At 38.5% G+C, this 23,676-nt stretch overlaps 1 protein-coding gene across 1 annotated transcript in view; it reads left to right on the top strand.

The window, feature by feature from the left end:
- Positions 1 to 23,472, top strand: part of apob (apolipoprotein B) — a 57,526-nt gene extending 34,054 nt beyond the window's left edge. The window contains exons 23-29 of the mRNA XM_008118280.3: positions 3,243 to 3,430; positions 4,360 to 4,499; positions 4,952 to 5,325; positions 7,908 to 15,377; positions 17,808 to 17,922; positions 19,376 to 19,559; positions 20,640 to 23,472. Of these exons, the coding sequence (XP_008116487.2) occupies positions 3,243 to 3,430; positions 4,360 to 4,499; positions 4,952 to 5,325; positions 7,908 to 15,377; positions 17,808 to 17,922; positions 19,376 to 19,559; positions 20,640 to 22,256 (10,088 nt within the window). The 3' untranslated portion in view covers positions 22,257 to 23,472. The remainder of the gene's footprint in view (positions 1 to 3,242; positions 3,431 to 4,359; positions 4,500 to 4,951; positions 5,326 to 7,907; positions 15,378 to 17,807; positions 17,923 to 19,375; positions 19,560 to 20,639) is intronic.
- The last annotated feature ends 204 nt before the right edge of the window (positions 23,473 to 23,676 follow it).

Here is a 23,676-nt window from a genome sequence, read left to right as displayed (position 1 = left end):
AGATATGTCTGCTGTGTGATCAGATCACTCCCTCCTTTTGACCAACTTTAATCCTTTTACACATCTCTCAAAACAACAAACACCCAGGCCCATAACCTAATATCCTTAGGAATTTTAAAAAATCTTTTCTCTTCCTGCTCATCATCCTCCGAGTCAGGATGAAGGACTTGATGAAGCCTTCTGTCAACAGCTGACCAAACAGGCACAAAGAAGAGATATAGTAGTCATGGGCGATTTCAATTATTCCGATATCTGCTGGAAAACAAACTCAGCCAAGAGTACAAAGTCCAACAAATTCCTCACTTGCCTTGCAGATAATTTTATGGTCCAGAAGGTAGAAGAGGCAACAAGGGGATCAGCAACTCTTGATCTAATCTTAACAAATGTGGAAGACCTGATCAATACAGTTGAAGTGGTTGGATCCTTAGGGGCAAGTGACCATGTGCTCCTGCAGTTTGCAATACAAAGGAATGCTGAAACTAAGACAAGTCAAACACGCATTCTGGACTTTAAGAGAGCTGACTTCCAAAAAATGAAGGAATTACTGAGCGGCATTCCATGGACGCCGATATTAAAAAACAAGGGAGTTAAGGATGGATGGGAGTTTTTCAAAAGTGAAATACTCAAGGCGCAAATGCAAACAGTGCCAACAAAGAAGAAAAATAAGACAAGTGCAAAGAAGCCAGAATGGATGTCCAAAGAACTTCTAACTGAGCTAAAGCTCAAAAGTGACATGCACAAGAAGTGGAAAAGGGGAGAAATCACCAAAGAAGAATTCAAACGTATAGCCAACACCTGTAGGGAAAAGGTTCGCAAGGCTAAAGCGCAAAATGAGCTCAGGCTTGCCAGGGACATAAAAAACAACAAAAAAGGCTTTTTTGCTTACGTTGGTAGAAAAAGGAAGAAAAAGGAGGCGATAGGGCCATTGCAAGGAGAAGATGGGGTGATGGCGACAGGGGACAGGGAAAAGGCAGAACTACTTAATGCCTTCTTTGCCTCGGTCTTCTCAGAAAAAGAAAGCCATCTTCAACCTCAGCAACACGGAATGGACGAAGGATTGGGGGAAATCCAACCCCAAATAGGGAAACAAGTTGTCCAGGAACACTTGGCCTCTCTAAACGAATTCAAGTCCCCAGGGCCAGATCAGCTACACCCAAGAGTACTGAAGGAACTAGCGGAAGTTATTTCAGAACCACTGGCAATTATCTTCGAGAGTTCTTGGAGAACGGGAGAAGTCCCAGCAGATTGGAAGAGGGCGAATGTGGTCCCTATCTTCAAGAAGGGAAAAAAGAACGACCCAAACAATTACCGTCCGGTCAGCCTCACATCAATACCAGGCAAAATTCTGGAAAAGATCATTAAGGAAGTGGTCTGCGAACACTTAGAAACAAATGCAGTCATTGCTAATAGTCAACACGGATTTACCAAAAACAAGTCATGCCAGACTAACATGATCTCTTTTTTCGATAGAGTTACGAGTTGGGTCGATACAGGGAATGCTGTGGATGTAGCGTACCTGGATTTCAGTAAGGCCTTCGACAAAGTCCCCCACGACCTTCTGGCAAACAAACTAGTAAAATGTGGGCTAGACAAAACTACGGTTAGGTGGATCTGTAATTGGCTAAGCGAACGAACCCAAAGGGTGCTCACCAATGCGTCTTCATCATGGAAAGAAGTGACAAGTGGAGTGCCGCAGGGCTCCGTCCTGGGCCCGGTTCTGTTCAACATCTTTATTAACGACTTAGACGAAGGGTTAGAAGGCACGATCATCAAGTTTGCAGACAACACAAAACTGGGAGGGATAGCTAACACTCCAAAAGACAGGAGCAGAATTCAAAACGATCTTGACAGACTAGAGAGATGGGCCAAAACTAACAAAATGAAGTTCAACAGGGACAAATGCAAGATACTTCACTTCGGCAGAAAAAATGGAAATCAAAGATACAGAATGGGGGACGCCTGGCTTGACAGCAGTGTGTGCGAAAAAGCCCTTGGAGTCCTTGTGGACAACAAGTTAAACATGAGCCAACAATGTGATGCGGCTGCTAAAAAAGCCAATGGGATTCTGGCCTGCATCAATAGGGGAATAGCGTCTAGATCCAGGGAAGTTATGCTCCCCCTCTATTCTGCCTTGGTCAGACCACACCTGGAATACTGTGTCCAATTTTGGGCACCACAGTTGAAGGGAGATGTTGACAAGCTGGAAAGCGTCCAGAGGAGGGCGACTAAAATGATTAAGGGTCTGGAGAACAAGCCCTATGAGGAGCGGCTTAAAGAGCTGGGCATGTTTAGCCTGCAGAAGAGAAGGCTGAGAGGAGACATGATAGCCATGTACAAATATGTGAAGGGAAGTCATAGGGAAGAGGGAGCAAGCTTGTTTTCTGCTGCCCTGCAGACTAGGACACGGAACAATGGCTTCAAACTACAGGAAAGGAGATTCCACCTGAACATCAGGAAGAACTTCCTCACTGTGAGAGCTGTTCGACAGTGGAACTCTCTCCCCGGGGCCGTGGTGGAGGCTCCTTCCTTGGAGGCTTTTAAGCAGAGGCTGGATGGCCATCTGTCGGGGGTGCTTTGAATGCGATTTCCTGCTTCTTAGCAGGGGGTTGGACTAGATGGCCCATGTGGTCTCTTCCAACTCTACTATTCTATGATTCTATGATTCTATGATTCTATGATTGCTAGTCTTATCATAGGCCCCTTCTACACTGCCATATAATTCAGATCATCAAATCAGATAATCCATATTATCTGCTTTGAACTGGATTATATGAGTGTACACTGCCATATAATCCAATTCAAAGAAGATAATCTGGCAATGTAGAAGGAGCTTAGGATTTCTTGACAAGATTTGTTCAGAGGAGAGCTGGTTTTGCCTTCCTCTGAGGCTGAGAGAGTATGACTTATCTAAGGTCACCCAGCGGATTTCTCTGATCAAGTGGTGATTTGAAACTTGGTCTATAGACTTTCACTCCAGTGTTCACTCCACTTCACTATACTGACTCTGAAAATTGAACCTATGAGTTCAGAAGTCTTCAATACAAAATTGCACATATTTGGAATCAGGATTTATTGGATAGATCTTGGTAATTGTAATAAAACATCCACCAATACATACAAAACCAAAATAGGCCTCTACATGCTTTTAAGCATCAATGTAAAGCTTATGTCTGTTTTTAGTATTTGAAAAGCAAATTATGTTGACGCTGATACTGATAGAACTTTTTTAAAATGAATTTTAGATAACGAAAAAATTGAAGTGCAGTGGAATTCTGGCACAAGTGCTGCCCTGAAGAAAATGTCTGGAAAATTGCCAATAGACTTAGATGAGTATTCCAAGGCGTTGCAGAGGCAGACCAGTGAGCTGTTGGACCACAAAGTTGCCAATACAGATATGACATTCCGACATATCATTTCACATTTTATAACAGTAAGTGGACATATCTGCTTTTTGTCAAATTAATGTTAATTCTACTCATGATTCTTGTAAACACTAAGGATAGTAAGGATTAGCCAATATGAGTAGAATGTCAATGAAGCCCAGGAGGAGCTGGTGGAAAATAGCAGGAAAAAATGTCAACCAAAAATGGACTGTGAACAAGGAAAAGAGAGGCCTCATGCTTTACTGGAGGCCAGTGCTAGGAACCAATAGATACAGATGGCAAAAGAGGCAAATACATTGCTAGTGAATGGCTGCTAGTATCTGTCAGCACTGATTACAGCTTTAGTGAATGTGCTGTTGGGGGTATTTCTATTAAGGCAATCTAACCGAAGTAAAGGTAATCTTTTGAAGATGGAATGACACCAAATCAAACAAGAACACCCTGATAATTATTAAGATAGGGAATACAGATATGTTTTAAGATTAATTGCAGAACACTTTGTATTTCATGTAAAATGCAATATGCTTGTGAGTCTGATAGATGCAGCATTGACTAGAATGTGTGATGAGTAAGGATGGTCATCTTCTGTGACAGACGTATGCGTGGATTTATTAAAGTGGAGAAGGGAAAAGCCCATTAATGTTAGGGGCATTAACTAGCAATGTAGGGGTTATTGCAAGATGGTTCTTTACAAATCTACCAAAATAACAAGAAGTCACTATCCATGCAATGAGGAGACTATGCTGGGATCTTTCCCATGTATGTATGTATGTGTGTGTGTGTGTGTGTGTGTATGAGTTCAAGATACCTCACTGGCCCTAACAGTGGGGATGCTACTGCTGTACTGAGTCAAAAGTGGGCAAATATGAAACTGCTTAAAGCTAATTCCTATGCTTTACTCAGATAGCATGGTAAAACTAACTGAATCATAAATCATAAACTATTGGTGCTGTGATACTTTACTCTGAACTTACAGGCAACTAATACATGGCTACATCAGGCATCCAGTGATGTTCCTTATGCCCAACAACTAAAAGATAAATTAAGTGGACTCCAGGACCTAAATTTTCAGATCATGAACCTTATCACCATTCCTGAAGAGCTTTTCTTGAGAAGGTAAAACCATGAATGATCTTATTTATAGTCGACCTTATTCAGCTTATTCAGTGTTGTTGTTGTTGGGTTTTTTTTTTGGGGGGGGGGGGTGATTTTTGGAGCTAAATGGCACTACCCACTGTTCTAGTGCATGCTTTAATTTAATAGAAGAGGACCTAGCTGGATTTAATCATATGAGCTTCCAGACACATGAGTCTTAGCACTACAAAAAACAAAAGATATTGTAAATTTTTTTATTTTTCTCAATAAATGTGTGTGTGCAGAAAGAAAAGGGTAACCACTGATAGGAAAAACCATTCTCTGTTAGATACATTAATGAGGCAGCCCTCATCCCCCCCACCCTAAATAAATTAGGCTAGACTAAATGAATGAAACAATCTCACTTGTTATGACACTGCTTCCTAAGCAAAGTGTGCCATTGTATCTTCATTCTGATTAACTTTGTATTGCAGTGATGGCCAGATTAAGTACATTTGGAACAAGGAAAAGACTGTTTTCACCATCCCAGTGCCTTTTGGTGGCCGATCATCCTATGACATGAGAGTGCCCAAGACTGTAAGAACACCTCCATTGGTGATGGAATCATTGGGAGTGAGCATGCCTTCCCAAGAGTACAGGATCCCACCATTCACCATCCCAGAGTCCTACACACTGCAGGTCCCTTTGCTTGGCACTTTTGAGATCTCTTCGAACATCTACAGCAATTACTACAATTGGTCAGGTTCCTACTCTTTGGCTAATACCACAAGTGATGCTTACAGCCTGAAAACAAGCTACTTCATGAAAGCTGATTCTGTTTTGGATCTACTTTCATATAGTACACAAGGTAAGAAAGAGTTTGATGGTGAAATTAATCACAGCATATTATGTAACCAAATGCTATTTATCTAGAGCTTTAGAATTTAGAAATATGTTGCTTATAATCCATTCCTTCTACACAACAAACTTTGTAAGAAAGCCAGCAACATTTCATGTTTGCCCAAAAGCTAACTTTGCACAGCTATCCTTGAGTTTAGTAATACTTTCCTCTTCACATTTGTGGATTTAACTATTGCAGGTTTAACAAATTTGGTCTTTCTAGGAAAGCCTGTGTCTTCCAGAGTGAGTCTTGGCCCTTCCACATAGCCATATAACCTAGAATATCAAGGCAGATCATCCACAATATCTACTTTGGACTGAGTTATGAGTCCACACTGCCATATAACCCAGTTCAATGTGGATTTTATACAGCTGTGTGGAAGGATCCTCAGTGGTTAATTTCTGCCTCAGGTTGAGCCCAGAGTGATGCTGGAGGACCTAGTAATTACTAGAGAGGTGTTCCCTCAGCTTAAAAATGCATGATTTTATCCATGACGTTTTTATTTTCATGGGGTCCTGTACCCCTAACTCCAGTGAATGTGGAGGGCCTACTATAATCACAGAACCCACTGTAAGTAAGTGATTCTAGATACTGCTCATAGTATATAATGTTGGAAATTGTGGCAGCCTTATATATTCTTCCATGGAAATTGGCATATTTCTTTTAGTATAAAAATATGAAATAACATTTGTAATATTTACCTAACAACCTCATTACCACTGAATTTTTCATTTGTGGCCAAAGACAGGAACTAAAATGTTAAAATCAATGATGTTATCAACCTTTTTGAATTCTTTTAAACAAAAGGAAGCAACCAAAGTAAAATTATTTTTAACTGTAGTGATTCAATTCATGCTGCTGTCTTTTTCTCCCTCGAACTTAAAACAAGGAGGGGAAGGAAAGGGAGAGTAAAATAATAGGCGACATATTTGAGCTGCATTCCATCAAGAGGTTTATTTGAGACATTTAATTTAATTTTAAATGGCATTTTATTATAAACATTATAAACTGAATTTTTCCCCTTATAATGGAAATGTAATTGACTTTGGTTTCTAAAGAGTATTAATGGTTAACTGAACACATTAACATTTTTCTATCTATGACTAGATTTGCCAGGCTGAGAACTGGGGGTGACTCCTGTACCTTTAAAAGTTGTGCAGATGGGGGAATTGCAGTAGATGTTGCATATCATGCAACCAAGTAATTAGTAATACCTACTAAAATTCCCTCTTCTACACAACCATTATAGATGCAGAGGCTCTGTCCAGTTCACTCTGACTGTAGTGAATTGAAAACAAATGCTTCAAATTGGCTCCTTACATATTCGGATAACACATTTCGGCCTTATCACAAACTGGTCTTTTTCAGGGGCTATTCTAAAAAACAAACAGACTCTTAAAGCCCCCCCTTTTTTCCCTTAAAATACAGTTTTTATTTTACATATAAATATATACACATCAATGTATATGTTGTAGTAGTTATCTATATATATAAAAGAGTGATGGCATCACGGCAACCGACAAAACAACAAAACTAAACACCCCACAACATTGAAAATTGACAACACAACCCATCATCCATGCCTCTAGGTTGATACAACAAAAAGAAAAGAAAAATAAAGTCCTAATTAGAGGGAGAGGAATAATTGCTTTTATCCAATTGCTGCCAGTTAGAAGGCTAAGCTCCTCCAACTTGGTCTCCTAGCAACCCAATAAAAAATAATTAAAAACACTAAAAATAATTAAAAACACTAAAAGATTAATACAATAAAATACTATAATAACAGAAAATAACTAAAAATAATACAAGAAAATAATAAAATATAATAAATAAAAAGATAACTTACAATAAAATTAATTAAAAAATACAAATAACGTCAAATAAAAATTACACAACAATTTTTAACCAATACCACCACCACTTTGCCACAGCAACGCGTGGCCGGGCACAGCTAGTTTTTATATAAATGGACCACTGAATATTAAAGGAAAAGAAATAGTTCTATCAATAGTTTCTTTTTCAAAAAAAAAAAGATTACTCCATCTAGTAAGAGAACCAATGAAAAGATAGGTGATACAATTTATCCCCAAAGTTATTTTTCTACCCGGCTGTGTAATAGATTGAAAAATTATTCCATCCAAAATGACCCTAGAATTTCTTTAATAAGGAGTATATCTCCAAATCCTCATTTGAATCTTTGGGCTTTTTAAAGAAGTTTTTGACCACTGAATAGTATGTAGAGCCTAGTCTCCTTTTACTCTTTTGCTATGTTAGCAACAACTTCAGCTCTCCAAAATCTGAACCCTTGGTTCCAAACACAATGAGTGTTCAGTTGCATTCAAGTCTATCTTATAAATATTTATTTATGACTGAATTTTCATAAAGATGTACAGAGATGCAAGTTTTATATTTCTTGAAATCCAAACTCTTTGGCTTACTGCATCTGTGACTAAAGCAATATGTAGAGATAATTATCCCAAATTCTTCTATTATTTAACATTTGTATCAGGTCAAGTCTAATGTTTATTCTTTTGCTTTTTTTATTTCAGGTCAGGGTGAAGCCAAATATGACAAGAATGTGTTCACCATTGATTATGAAAACTTACTGCAACACAGTCTCCTCAATTCAAATTTTAAAATCAGCAAACTAGACATTATTGAACCCAGTCGCATTTCCAGATATAGAATTACAGCTGGGGCTTCCAGCCCTCTAGGTGCCAAATTTTCTCTGTCTTATGGTGGAGATGCCAAATTTAGCAACATGTTACTTACTGCAAATGAAAACTTGGAAAGTCAACTGGATGTTGCTTCAGCCTTTGCAAAAGTCACATACACAGATACAGGCACCTATGATTTAAATAACAATGCAATAGCAGGGGAATCCAACCTCAAGTTTGATTCTTCATTCCTTCAAGCTACTAATCAGCTAACCAAGAGATTTACAAATGAGGTGTGGGCAGTCACCTCCATCTCCAATGTACAGAATGGTTTTTTGACTAACACCGCTTCCTTGAAGTATCAAGACAGCAGGTTGATGTTGTCATCTGAGACAGCAGGAAAACACAGGGACTATACAGCTTTCAATAAATTTGACTTAACTCTACAGAGGCAAGGGGCTTCACTAAGCTCTGAGTACCGGGCTTCTTGCACACAAGGTCAAGGTTACGCCTTGATTTCTGGCTCTGTGAATAACCGAGGTGCCGAATTAATTAGCCACATGTTAGCAAGAGGGGAAAGAAACAAAGCAGAGCACAAGTCCACATTAAGTATCAACCAAGATGGGCTGGCTAGCAGCGCAACAACAACACTGCAATTTAACCCACTGACACTGGAGAATGAAATGAATGCCCGCATTGCCATCTCTGGGGCCTCCATGAAGATCAATACTAATGGACGCTTTGGGAAACACCATGCAAAATTTGATTGGGACGGAAAAGCATCTCTTAAAGAAATAGGGATTGCCAGTGTCTACCAGGGCAGCATTTCAGATGTGGACAGCAAGAACACTTTAAACTTCAGGGTGAATAAAGGAGGGCTGAAATTATCAAACAGCTTGATAGGATCATACAAAGAAATGAAGCTTGAACACACCCATGACCTAAACATGGTGGGCTTGACTTTGACTTACACTTCAACTTTAGACCACACCATCAGCCTAGATAAGTCCCATAAACACCGCTTGGAGATGCAGTTGAAGCCCTATTCTCTTACAGCAAATGTGAACAGTGACTTGAAATATGCCAGTGCCAATGCAAACAACAAAGCCCAACTGCAACTTGAGCTTCTTAAAGTAAATCTGGATGGTAATGTGAAAGCTGCTTATGGTGGTGATGAAGTGAAACATTCCTATACCTTCACCTATTCAGATCTGGCAGCACATCTGAAAACTGACACAGTAGCAAGCATTCAAGGGGCAGCTCTGATGCACAGAGTTAATGTGGATGTTGCAGGACTCTCCTCTTCAGTCGCTATCAATAGTAACTGCAATTCAAAATTCTTAACCTTTTCTAATGAAATGCGATCTGTTGTGGCTCCATTTACTATCACCGTTGACATGCATACTAATGGTGATGGAAGACTCATGGTCTTTGGAGAACAGTCAGGACGGCTGTACAGCAAATTCCTGCTAAAAGCGGAACCTCTTGCCTTCACTTTTTCGCATTTTTACAAAGGATCCACTGACCACAACTTAAACTCAGGGAAGAGATACAATACATTACTTGATAACAAAGTTGTTGTCATTTTTACTCCATCAGAGCAAAGCAGCACCTGGACAATGAAGAGCCAACTGAATAATCATGCGTACACCCAAGATCTTAATATTTTCAACAATGCTGAAAAAATTGGAATGGAGCTGAGCGGACAAACTTTAGCAGACCTTTCTGTACTGGATTTCCCTATAAATATACCATTCACAACCACTAGAAGAATCAATCTGATTGACACTTTTGATTTAAGAGAAAATCTAGCCCATCCTCAAGAATTTGGCCTCTCCCTTTCTGTGAAGTATGATAAGAATGAAGATGTCCACATCATCAATCTACCTTTCTTGGAAACTTTACCAGTGCATTATGAACGGTACAGGCAGTCCATCCTAACTGCACTGAAATCTATTCAGAAGAATCTAAGGAGCATAAATATGGACCAGTTTATGAGAAAATACAAGGCAACATTAGATAAGCTTCCCCAACAAATAAATAGCTACATAAACAGCATTGATTTTGAAAATCGGATGACTATACTAAAGGACAAATGGGAGACTTTCTTGAAAGATTATAGCGTAACAGTAGATGACCTAAAACACGCTTTGGATAGTGCTAGTAGTAGTCTTGGTGAAGCTTTGTTTCAACTGGAAACATTCCTGACAAATGCTGACAATTATATTAGAGAGAATTATGACTTGAAAGCAACTATTGTACAACTTATTGAACAAATTATTGAAAAACTGAAAGTTATAGACCAACAATTCAAAATCAGCACACAGATCATTGACACAATTCAACAACTACAATCTGCTATCTCTCAATATGACCCTAGCCAGATAGGAAGCAGTGCTGCAGCTTGGGTTCAAAATATAGATACTGAGTACAAGATCAAAGCTCAACTGCAAGAGAAACTAGACCAACTGAAAAGACAGATTCAAAGTATAGATGCCCAACATATTGCAGAAAGTTTGAAGCAGCAAGTGGAAGCAATTGACATCAAAATCCTTTTGGAAAAGCTGAAAATGTCCCTGCCACTTCAGAAAATGAAAGACTATATTGAACAGATCCAAACTTTAATTCTTAATTTTTTGGAGGATTATGAAGTATTTGAAAAGATTTTGGTCTTTCAGACCAAACTGCATGAACTTCTTGTAAACTATAAAGTTGATCAACAAGTGAATGTTTTAATAGAGAAATTTATTGAATTCTCTAACCAACAGAGAATCAAGGAAACCATCCAAAAAATAACCCTTTCCCTCAGAAAAATAGATGTGAAGTCCTTCTTCAATCAAGTACTTAAATTCATTGATGATGCAGTTCAGCAGCTCCAAACAGTTGATTACAAAAATCTGGTGGATAAAGTCAATGATTTCCTTGATGATCTCATAAAGAAGCTAAGATCCTTTGATTACAATAAATTTGTAGATGAAACAAACATTAAAATACAAGAAGCAAGACAGAAAATCAATGATGAAATCAGGGCACTGGAGTTACCACAGAAAGTGGAAGCTGCGAAGCGATATGTCAGAGATGTCAGTCATGTGGTTTCTCAGTACATTGAAGAATTAAAAGACTCTAGATTTGCTGTAATTGTTAACTGGTTCAATCTCCTAAGCTCTACTATAACAGATGAACTCAAGGTTAAGGTCTGTGATTATCTGAAAGATGCACGTGATCGGATTTATCAAATGGACATTGCAATGGAATGTCAGCGATACCTTGAAAGAGCAAGTCAGTTATACAATACCATAATTACCTATCTAGCTGATCAATGGTATATTGCTTCAAAGAAGATTACTGATTTAGCAGAAAAGTACAATGTGAAAAATATGGCTGACAGTTTGAATCAATTTGTTGAAACAGGTTTTAAAGTTCCTGAAATATCTACAGGTGTAATCAACATACCTTCTTTTGAAATTAGCCTCCGTGCCCTACGAGAAGCAACATTTCAAACTCCAGATTTTATTATTCCGTTAACTGACCTACGTGTTCCTTCTTATCAGGTAAACTTCAAGAAGTTAAAAGAAATCACAATTCCAACCAGATTTGAAACTCCTGAGTTTACTATACTAAATACTTACAAGATCCCCTCCTATATAATTGATTTAAATGAAATCAAACTGCAGATTGTGAAGACAATAGATCAAATATTAACAAGTGACTTTCGGCTGCCACCAGCTGATGCATATTTCCAAGATCTGAGGATGCAAGATATGTCTTTTTCAGACTTCTCTTTCCCAGAAATGGATTTGCCTGACCTACAGATACCTGAATTCATAATCCCAAAACTAAATTTGAATGATTTCCAGTTCCCAGATGTGCAGATACCAGAATTCAAGTTGCCACGTATCCCACACTCTGTAACTGCTCCTACATTTGGAAAGTTATCTGGTGCCTTTAGAGTTGCTTCTCCTTTCTTCACATTGACCACCAATGCCGGGTTGCAAAATGTAACAGCTTTTGACCACAGTCCAGAATTTATGGCTTCTATTTCAGCTATTTCAACATCCAAAATCAATTTCCTTGCTTTCACCATAACTGCAGATACACATCTCTTGGCACCTGAGATGCAACGGTTAATCCTAAGGGACAATTTCAAGTTCTCCCATGTCTACCTTAAAGCTGATCATGCTGGTGAAATAATATTTTCAAGGACTTCTATTGATGGTAATGCTGAAACAACAGCAAACCTCCGTACAACAAGAAATGCATTAGATCTACACAACAAGTTGACACTCAACCTGCAGAAGAAAATCTCTATGGAGAGCAAGACAACATATACACACAAACTAAATATTCCAGTGGCCCTATTCACCAGCCAAGCCGAATTGAGCAATGAAATAAAAACAGTACTGGAAGCAGGACGCATATCACTTACTTCCATTGGTAAAGGAGATTGGAAATGGGCTACTTATGATTATTCTGATGAAGGAACCCATGAATCAAGTGTCAGTTTTACTGTAGGGGGATCTGTAGCTGCATTAGTAGCAGAAAACAAGATAACTGATAAGTACTTGAAGGTCAACCAAAGACTGGCATATGAATATAATTTACCTAGTTTTGCAAAGTTACAGATCGAGTCTACAGTAGAATCTCCACAACTGGGACATAGTACCATCAACATACAAGGCACAGGCAATCTTGCAGAAATGAAAATGAAAGTAACTGGCACACAGAATGCTAAGATGAATGGACGCATCTCTGGGACTCTGAATAATGATGTGGCTTTCTTAGTACAGCCCTTTGAAGTAAGTGCATCAACAAATAATGATGCAAATATAAAAATTAGTTTCCTACCAAAAATGACTGGCAAAATTGAGTTCCTGAATAACTATGGTTTGATGCTGAGTCCCTCTACTCAACAAATTAGCTGGGTAGCTGAGGGTAGATTTAACCAATACAGATATGCTCATAACATGTCTGCCAGTAATAATGAAGATAGCATTGGAGCTTTTCTATCTATGAATGGTGATGCCAACTTGGATTTCCTAACAAAACCCATATCACTTCCTGAACTAGCTGTTCCTTATGTTGGCATCCAGACACCCACGGTTCAAGAATACTGTCTGTGGGAAGAAACAGGGCTGAAGAATTTACTGAAGACCCCAAAACAATCATTTGACTTAAATCTAAAAGCTCAATATAAGAAGAACAAATATATGCACTCATTTCAAATTCCTTTAGATGGAGTACATCGAGCAATCAATGACTACATTGTGTTCTTCAACAAGCATTTTGAGAAAGGCCGGGACAATGCCTTAGCATTCCTGACAGAATCATATAACCAAGCCAAGACCAATTTTGACATATACAAAGTTGATACTTCAGCGAGTCAAATCCCACAGATCTTCAGGATTCCAGGGTACACAATTCCAGTGGTCAACATTGAGGTCTCTCCCTTTACAGCAGAGCTCCCTGCCTTTGGCTATATCATCCCAAAAGAAATGAGCACCCCAAGTTTCACAGTCCCACTTGTTGGTTTTTCAGTGCCGTCATATACATTAGTCCTTCCATCGTTGGAGCTACCAGTCCTTCATGTTCCCCAAGGCCTGCAGACCCTTAAGCTTCCCAGCTATCGAACATATGCACCCTCCAACAGAATCTACATTCCAGCCTTAGGAAATATTACTTATGAATTTTCATTTAAATCTAGTGTGATTACTCTGAACACAAATGCTGGGTTTTTTAACCAATCTGATATTGTTGCTCATTTGAGTTCATCTTCTACTTCTGTGATTGATGCCCTGCAGTATAAATTGGATGGAACTACCAGCCTTACAAGGAAGAGGAGTTTGAAGCTAGCAACTGCATTATCCCTGAATCATAAATTTATTGAAGGCAACCATGACAGTACTATCAGTCTCACAAAGAGAAATATAGAAGCATCAGTGATAACCACTGCAAAAATCAATATGCCTGGCTTAAAAGTGAATTTTGGGCAGGAGCTTAAGGGAAATACAAAATCAAAACCAATAATTACTTCTGCTATTAATTTAAATTATGATTTGGATACTGGTGTTGCCAATGCCAAAGGAGAAGTTGCACACAAGGTCACTGTAGAAAGCATTATATCTTATATATCTGTGGATACTTCGACCAATGGGTTCATTAATGGAAACGTTTACAAAGAGATTCCATTTTCTGGAAAGCTCGTTCATGAAGCAAATGCCTACCTAAATGCTAAAGGTGGTCGAGCCTCATTCCAGCTTGAGACTAACTCTAATGTTGATGAAATGTGGAATTTTGGGATGAAAGAAAATGTTGCCTTTGAAGCATCTAGCCAACGCCTTTATGCCTTATGGGACCATAATGCAGAAAATAAACTATTTCCCCATCTGATTGTTTCAACTAAAGGAAATCAGAATTGCAAAGTAACTTTAGAACTAGGTTCAACCGGTATGTCAGTAATTGGTCAGATACAAGCTATCCAGTACAACAATATCATTGGCGAGGCTTCAGCTAATCAAGCCTTTTTAATGACCATCAGTAATGAAAATCAGAAGATGAGCTGGACAAGTGAAAACCAAATCTACTCTCTGTTCCTTGGACATGACTTACTGTTAACAAATAACAACACAGTTGCTCAATTCACTATGTCAGGATCTTTGGGAGGTCACATGGATTTCCTCAGACACCGTTTGCCAATTTATGACAGAAGCTTATGGGACATCTTGAAATTAGATCTCACCACTAGTGGTGGAAGGCAATACCTCAATGTAGCAACAGGTATAGTATATACAAAAAATGAAGATGGGTATTTTATCCCTATAAATGTGAATCGACTTACAAATCTGCAAATCCCATCTTACACCATTGACCTGCGTCAAATTACAGTCCCTGAAACATTGGCCACCATGCCATTTGACATCTCATTACCTTCAATGCCAAAAATACAGTTTCCTCAATTAGCTATCCTAACAAGCTATGTTGATTCAGAAGATTATAAAATTCCTTCCTTTGAGCTGACTGTACCAGAGTATCTATTAAGAGTTTCCGAGTTTACTCTTCCAAAGACGCTCTCTTTTGGTGATATGACTGTGGACTTCAATGCTATAGCCAATAAGATAGCTGACTTCGACCTGCCTACGATTACCATTCCTGAGCAGCAGATTGAAATCCCAGCTTTCAAGGTGTTTTTGCCTGCTGGAATTTACATCCCCAAATTTGGAGCTTTAGCTGGTTCTTTGGCGATTGCTTCTCCAATTTACAGCACTACCTGGAAAATGGATTTCAAGAACAAAAAGAACTCATTTGAGCATTCCATTGATTTCACTGCAATTTCACCGCTGCAGTTTCTGGAATATGATTTAGATGGTAAGATTATTCATGATTCCTTCAATGTTTTTATGTTATATGGATGTTGCTCCTAGAATCTATGAATGTCATTTCCTGCCTCCTGGCAGCATTACTTCTATTCTTTTCCATTAACTGAAATGGTCACTGCCTAATTTGGATGATTCTATCTCCTACAATACTTTCTTCATCCTATCTCATACTGTTCAATAGACTTTTCCCCCATGACCCTTAACAAGGTATATTAGGCAACTATAAGGGAAATAAGAGTTGGAATACTTTCCTTCCATGAACTTTCTTCTATTTAGGGTACATCTATGTTGAAGAATGAATGCAGTTTGGTTCCAGTTTAATTGCCATGGCTCAATGCTATGGAAACATGGGTAGTTTTACAACATCTTTCTTTACCATTTTCTGTGCAAAAAGAGGTGGTGTCTCACCAAACTACAATTCCTATGATTCCATAGCATTGAACCATGGCAGTTAAATTGGCATCAAACTGCATTAATTCTGCACTGTAGATGTGCCCTAAATTGCCTAAGGTTCTAAACCACTGTGCTTCAGTAAAGTGGAATACAGGATACCAAACCAATGGAACATAGGATGCCAATAGTAGAAAAGAGTTATGTTGCAAAAAGAAATGTGTGCTTCTCCTTTGTTATTTTGTTGTAATAATACTTAGACTTTATGTAGTGCATTTTTTCACTAAATTATTTCTGTCATCTGTGTTATTCTTACTGTTACCTTATAGATACCACATATGGCAGCACAACTATCAAATGTGGTAAATTTCGTAGAGCAGAAACTAAAATGCTAGCAGAAAAGGCTTCATATGTTTTGTTAATCATCAATGAACGAACCATGTTACACTCGAAGAGCTACCATGGGGAAAAGGAGTCTCCACTTAAGCTTTCTCACCAATCCTTCTTTCCACAACAAGCCAAATTTTTCAAAATAACAATTATCACAGGGCCAGAAAGTGAGGTGAAATCTTCTGAACAGGGGCATAGACAGCAAAACAAGCACAACAGGAGTGTTAACCCTTCCCTATGCTATCCAAAGTATGTATGTATGTGTATGTGTGTATATAATACACACACACACACACACACACACACACACACACACATATATATATATATATATATACACACACACACATATACACACACACACACACACACACACACACACACACATACAGAGAGAGCTGGAGTTCACTTAAAAATGTACCTGTTCCAATTTACATACAAATTCAACTTAAGAACAAACTTACAGAACCCATCTTGTTCATAACTTGGGGACTGCCTTATAGGACTCAATGAGGAAATGGTATATAATACTTGGGTTCATACCACTGCCTACAAGTGGAACAATTTGTAGTTGGCTTCTTCAGAAGTCCTCTTTTGGAAGTTGCTACATAAACCCAGCACTTTCTCACAGTCTGATTACTGGTTGGGAATGGTGGTGCTCTAGACCAACATCTTTGCAAAGTGCCGGGTTGGGGAAAGCTGTCCTTAAAGCATTGCATCCAATATAACTTGTGTATTTATTACACAATGCTGAATCATTCCTTTGCTTTCTACCACTCTTTACCTCCACTCATCAGTTTCAAACTGTTGAAACATCAGAAATTGTTGAAAATCTTGCCTATGTCATGAACAGGATGCTAGACATTGTTTACTGCTCTAGCATAGAAAAAGCTATTCCCTCCCGCTCTTTTACTTTTGAAATGTAATTCCATCACACTCTTCCTTGTTACCAAAAGAAATAACACATTGCATGTAGTTTTGTTATTTCCAGGCTCTGGTGTAGAAAGCATGAGGGTCTCTATGCTGTAGTAAATCCTCCCAACTTCACAGTATGCCCCACCTCCCTTTCAATCCTGATCTTTGCACTTTAAGGATGGAAACTAAGGACCTCATCATTAGAGGTCCAAATCCACATTGCCTGCTACCCTTACCTCATTCCATGGGGGAAGCATCGCTGTCCAGCTTCCCTCCGTTCTTCTCTATGGAACACAGGAAGCCTCCCGAATTCTCAGGGAAGCGTCCTAGCACACTGCCAGGATGTTTCCCCTAAGGAGCCCTGCCGGAAGTAGCCTTATGTTGTGTGATGATGTCAAGGAAGCGTCCTGCCCTGGCAGTGTGATGAGGTGGTTAGTGGGAATCCACAATAGAAGAATATCCCCCACAATCAGGGATCCTATGCAGCCAAATTTGAACTGGAAGTTGCTGGTCCACAGTTTGGTCTCTATATTACACTATCACTCCACTATTAGTAGTGATAGTAACAGTGGCAGCGACAAAAAGTTTTAAAATTTGAGCAACCTACGGCAAAATTTGCTCCACAGAGTGCAGAGATACAAAAGGAGAATTTCAGTAGATTTGTCAGAAAGAAGCTAATCTTTCCTTTTTCAAAACTTTTCTTTCTCAAAACTTTTCTTTCTAGCTGTGACCACCTGCTTATATCAAGACAATTTTTTAAAAGCAAGTGTTCAAAGCACCTTTGCGCATCGTGACCTGAGTGCCGAATACAAGGAAATTCTAATTGCACAAGGGCGCAGGTAAGGACTTCATCAGATGGCAAGCTTTATGCTATCTGTTTAACTAACTATGCTAGGGAACGGGTGCTTAGGATTGCGTAGCCATTTAGCGTGTTCCTAATAACCGACACAAAACAAATGAACACAAAGGGAGCAAAGTTTTCCCTATGTGCCTCTGTGTACTTTGAGATTTGTAAATGAAGCATATATCAGGTTCCACCATCAACCAAGATAAAACTGCAACATGATTTTTGATAGATACCAGAATCTTAGAACTGCTTCTTAGGCAATATCCACACTGCAGGATTGTAGTAGCTTGAAACCATATTAACTGCCATGGCTCAATGCTTTGGAATTCTGGGATTGGTAGTTTTATGAGCTATTTACCCTTTCTCTGTCATATTGCTCTGATGCCATAACAAATCAGAGATCCCAGGATCTATAAGATGAAGTCATGGTAGTTAAAGTGGTGTAAAACTGCTATAATTTTGCAATGTGCATGGTTTCCTATTTACATGTGCATAGCTACTTCCTCCCTCAGACCAGCTCCTCCCCAGACAACTGAAAGGGCAAAGAGAATGACATTAAAAAATACAGTACTGTTCCATTATCTGGCAGAGACCAAAAAAGAGCTAAAGTTAATACATTTTATAGTGTGTGGGGGGGGTGCATTTGAATGAGGAAAACCATTTTCCCTATTTTCACTGGTTATTCGTCCAGTTCCCACTTCCCGTTTCATAAACAAGGGTTGTTTCCATGACTGTGACATGGGTGGGGGAAATAACAGGAAAACTGGGAAATGATTTTACTCATTCAAACCCCCCCCCCCTCTCAGTAAAATGGACTATCCTTCATTGTCTAGCTCTCCCTTTTGGCCTCCGCTCGGATAATGGAGCATGACCAAAAATACTTTTTCCTCACTAATGACTTCTCCTCACTATGTTTTGATCTCATCTTTGCTGAGCAGCCCTTTAGAAACTTCTCAACCAATCTCGAAGTAACTTAAATAAATACGTAAAATATCTTTTTTCACAAAGTGATAATAAGTCAGGCATGTGCAAAAGCCTCAGGAAAAAAACATTTCTACCTCCTGCTGCAAAAATAAAATACTGGTTGTGTTGGGTAGTTAACTCATATTAGTTAATTTTAATATTTCCTTGAAACAGTACTCCTGAATATAAGAAGACCCTTTGGAACTGTATAGAATTTGTCATAAAGGATTGCATTTGGTAGAATGAACTGGTTAAAATTTGATGTAAACTTTTTTTCACTCTGCCCTCCCCCCCACCCACCAGTAATATCTATATTTATATTTAAACAATATAAAAACAGGTAAAAGTTATGAGCAAAAACAAATGTTTGCCTTCTAAAAAAACTAAATTAGACTAAATTAAAGTCAGTGTCAGCCTATAATCTCAAGGGAGGGCATTACAATGGAAATATCTATAATCTGATCGATCTGTGACTTCTTTAGAATCCTAGAACACAAAGCATCTCTGGATATCACCAGCCCGACATTCACTGATGTTCAAGTGCGTTACCAGGGAAGTGACTCAAAAGTTGCTGCATCAGTATCTTCCTCATCAGCTGGAACCCTGGGCCTCCTCATTGACCTGGATAGTGATGTTTTCAGGAGCAAGATCTTCTACCGATCTCAGGTAGGTCAGGCTGAAATCAGACTGTGTGTCTTTGATTAAATTATTATGGTTTAGATCCAGATGAGGTTAGTTGGACTCCTGAAATAAATGCAACATGAGTCCTGACCAAACTCGTCAGAATAATTTATGTACTCTGGTCCCACCCACATGAACTGATCACCACATGAACTGATATACTACAACTACTGATTTTTCTATTTTCCACGCTATGGTTGTGGTGCTTAATTCAAGTCTTTCTCCCTGCACTTCTATTTTAGTGTCAACTCTTAAGTAATGTAGTTAAGGGCAATGAAGACAGAAATTACATCTACACTATAGAATTAGTGCAGTTGACACCACTTTTACTGTGCAGTAAATTAGCATGGTAATACTAATTGACCAACATAATTTTTACCCTACCTGTCTATGTAATTATTTTGTTTTGCTCTATAAGACCTCTTCTACACTGCCATATAAAATCCAGATTATCTGTTTTGAACTGGATTATATCGCAGTGTAGATTCATATAATCGAGTTCAAAGCAGATGTGAATTATCTGCTTTGATAATCTGGATTATATGGCAGTGTAGAAGGGGCCTAAAATGAAAGTTTGTGACTTGCCCATAGGTCAGCAAGGATTCAAACCACTACAACTTATTTGCTGTCACCTGGTGCTATCAAATTAAATAAAAGGAGGCATGAATCAACCCTCTAGTTTGAGATTGAGACCCCTTCTACACTGCCAGTTCAAAGTAGATAATCTAGATTTAATATGGCAGTGTAAAAGGGGCCTGAGATTATCCAGCAGGTTGAATTGTAAGCATTAGTAAGCAACAGCAAAATGATACATTGTTTTGTTAGTGTCCTGTGTAATGCAATGAAACAACAGCAGTAATAATAATAGTGCCCAATACTGGATGTTCAGAACGCGGTGACTTTGCCATACTATGCCTACATCTTTATTACCACTACAATTTGATGTCATAGTCCTTGCCCATGCAAAATCAGAGCAAATAATGTCATCTAATAATATGTGAATGTCTTGTTCTTATAACAAAACAGAGAATGATTATTTACTTAAAAGCATACTTTCATTTACAGTCAAACCCGGAGAATGACGTTGATGTCTTAAAAAGTGAGATATCATTCAAAAATCCTGAACTGATCCAACTCAAGGCCAACTGGGAAACAGATGGAGCAATGGACTTACTCAAAGGGTTTAAAGAGAGAGTCCCTAAAATGACTAGTACTCTATACAATGCTGTTGACAAATACCACAAGGAACATACAGGAATGGAGATGCATGCTGTGGCTTTAAAGCTCAATGACAACCTGAAACGTAGTATAGATTCAGCTTATGAAAACACTTTGAATGATATCAGTGAACTGCAACAACAGCTTCATGTGGTAACTGACCAGGCAACTGGGAAGTATGAAACTATGAGGAAAAAAGCCAAAAAGTTGTATTATGATGCTGCAGATCAAGCCAACCAGATTGACTACGAACAAATCAGAGCCAAATTTTTTGATGCCGCAATGCAGACAATAAAAGAATACAATAAAAGGATAAAGCATCTTATCGATTCTACCATTGAATTCCTGAAAGTTTCAAGATTCCAGGTGCCAGGAGTGGATGGGAAGCATACTGGTGAAGAACTTTTTGTGATGGCTACTGAAAAGTTAAGAAGAGCTGTAGATGTCGGCATCACAAAAGTACAGGAATATTTTGAGGCTTTCATTGCATTCATCAATGAACTAGAGGTTAAAATACCAGCTTCCAGACAGATCATTAAAGGTAGTGCTATACTTGATGAAATCAAGGGATTTCTAAATCATGTACGAAACAAAGTTGGTGGGTTCTTTGTTGGGCTTCTGGAGATTGACTTTGCACAACATCTCAGAGACCTAAAAGAGGTTATTCAGCAAGTCTTCCAAAAAGTGGAAGAGCTGGTCAGAAATTTACAAGCCCAAAATTATGAATATATCAGCCTCCAGGCAAAACAACTGTTCACAGAGGCTTTACAAGGAGTGAAGAGCTTAGCAGAAGATAGGAAATACTTAAATCCTCGTATTGAGAACTTCATCCAAAATATTGTAGAAACTTGTTACAACAAGGGAGAAGAACTTCTGCAAAGTATGAAAGATCTGCGGGAGGAATATTTTGACCCAAGTATAGTCGGATGGTCTGTCAAATACTATGAAGTGGAAGAAAAAGTGCTGGCTTGGCTGAAGAGCTTGATCAATGCCTTGAGGGAGTGGCATAAGAAATATGTTTCTGATTCAGCTGATTTGATTGTACGCCTGGCAGATCAAGCACAAGAATTTGTGGACAACCATGAAAAAATCACAGAGTTCTCCAGATCTGCTCATGACAAAATTCTGTATTGGTCTCAGACTGCTAAGAAGAGTGCTGCTGAACAAAACATACAAGTCAAGGAAAAGCTACAGGAGGCATATGAACACCTTTCCTACGAGAGGTTCATTACTAACACCAAAAAGTTGATCGACCTGGTAATAGAGAATTATGCCGCATTCTTCCAGGATCTCCAACAGCTCCTCCATCAGTTCGAGGAAGCAGCAGCTGATACCCTGAGGCCCTATATAATGGTTCGCCAAGGAGAGCTCAGAATAGACATACCAAAACCATTTGACATGTCGTCTGTAAACTCCTTTTATCAGCCTCCCCAGTTAAGAGAGGATGATCTCCACAAGAAATGAACTATTTCAGCACAGCATTGATCAAAACTCAAATATATATATATATATGTATACACAAAAAGGGGAAGAGCTGCGGAGTTTCACTGAGCTCCAGATTTATGCTAGGCAACTGACCGTTCAACAGATTATACAAGAGGTACATAAACTTGTACAATCCTAAATAGGCAAGCTGAAGGAAAAATTGAAAAAAGCTTCTTTTTTACAACACCATATTTAAAGCCAGCAATCCAACATACATTGTATTTTTGGATTATCAAGAAGTTAACTTTTTGCATTTGGTATTTGTACGATGAAAACGGAATAATCTGTGAGTTAGTTTAATGCTCTTCATAAAGTAATAAATGAATTCTTCATGACATATCAGTGTCCTTTATTAAAACCTTGTAGGACATAGTTTATTATTCCAGTTTGTGTCATTGGAATTCCTAGCAATGGCCTTGCTGAGAAGTTAAAAGTGCAATTTTGTTTGCAGCTGTGCTGAATGAATGCCACACAATGAAAAACAGCATCCATGATAAAAGTCAGAATAAGCTAAAGAAAGTGAATTATCAATAACAAGACAAACCAATATAGGTGTACATACTTATTCACGGAAGAAAGAGGACAATATGCTAGATGCGCATTCTGTGCAAAAAAAAAAATGAGCAGAGCAAGAGAAAGCACAGTGGTAGTCACATTAAATCTATCTACAAGGAAAGTAGAGTGTTTGTTTTTTCTGCCCTAAATATTCCATTTATCAATCAAGCTCCTTCGTTGTAAAAACAATTTATTTTTCTTTATCAAATATGTTAGTATTTTCTGCACTTTGTTTTTATATCTCTGGTTGTGTAACATTTCCTTTTTGAACCAATTCAAGGTCAGCTCTTGTCCAGGCATGCTTAATCCAAGCTTGTCTGTTCCTTGTTCTAAGGCATATTTTGCTGGCTCTTCTTTACTATGACAGTGCTACATAGCTAAGTTTTAAAGAATCAATCAATACGGTATATCAGAGGTCAGGAGTGCCCTTTGGGTATCCCTGCATGAGGCCTCATCAAAATTATCCCTAAGATCAAAATTTAGTATTTTGCAAAACACCTGAGCATTATAATTTGTGTGGTATTATTTTTTGCTGTTAATTTACTATGTACATAACAGCTCAAAGTAATGGGCTTCCTTTTCTCTCCCCTTCCCTTCCCGCTTCTGTCAGAATAAACTCATTTTGCACTATTAGTAGAAATATTGTGTGAATGTGTCTTTTAATGAAATGATGAGATTCTGATTTTTTTAAAAATTGTTCCCTTCAGAACTAGGGTTTCATTTAGTTGGCAGGGCTTGCACGTGTAATTTAGCCTTACATTTTCAACACCCATACTATCAGGAGGAGAAGTACACCACAATTTATTTATTTATTTTATTTATTTATTTCCATCTTTCTCTCAAG

Source organism: Anolis carolinensis, chromosome 1 (assembly GCF_035594765.1).
Source record: "Anolis carolinensis isolate JA03-04 chromosome 1, rAnoCar3.1.pri, whole genome shotgun sequence".
Lineage (NCBI taxonomy): Eukaryota > Metazoa > Chordata > Lepidosauria > Squamata > Dactyloidae > Anolis > Anolis carolinensis.
The sequence above is the reverse complement of the archived record's forward strand: the minus strand, read 5'-3'. Positions and strand labels throughout refer to the sequence as shown.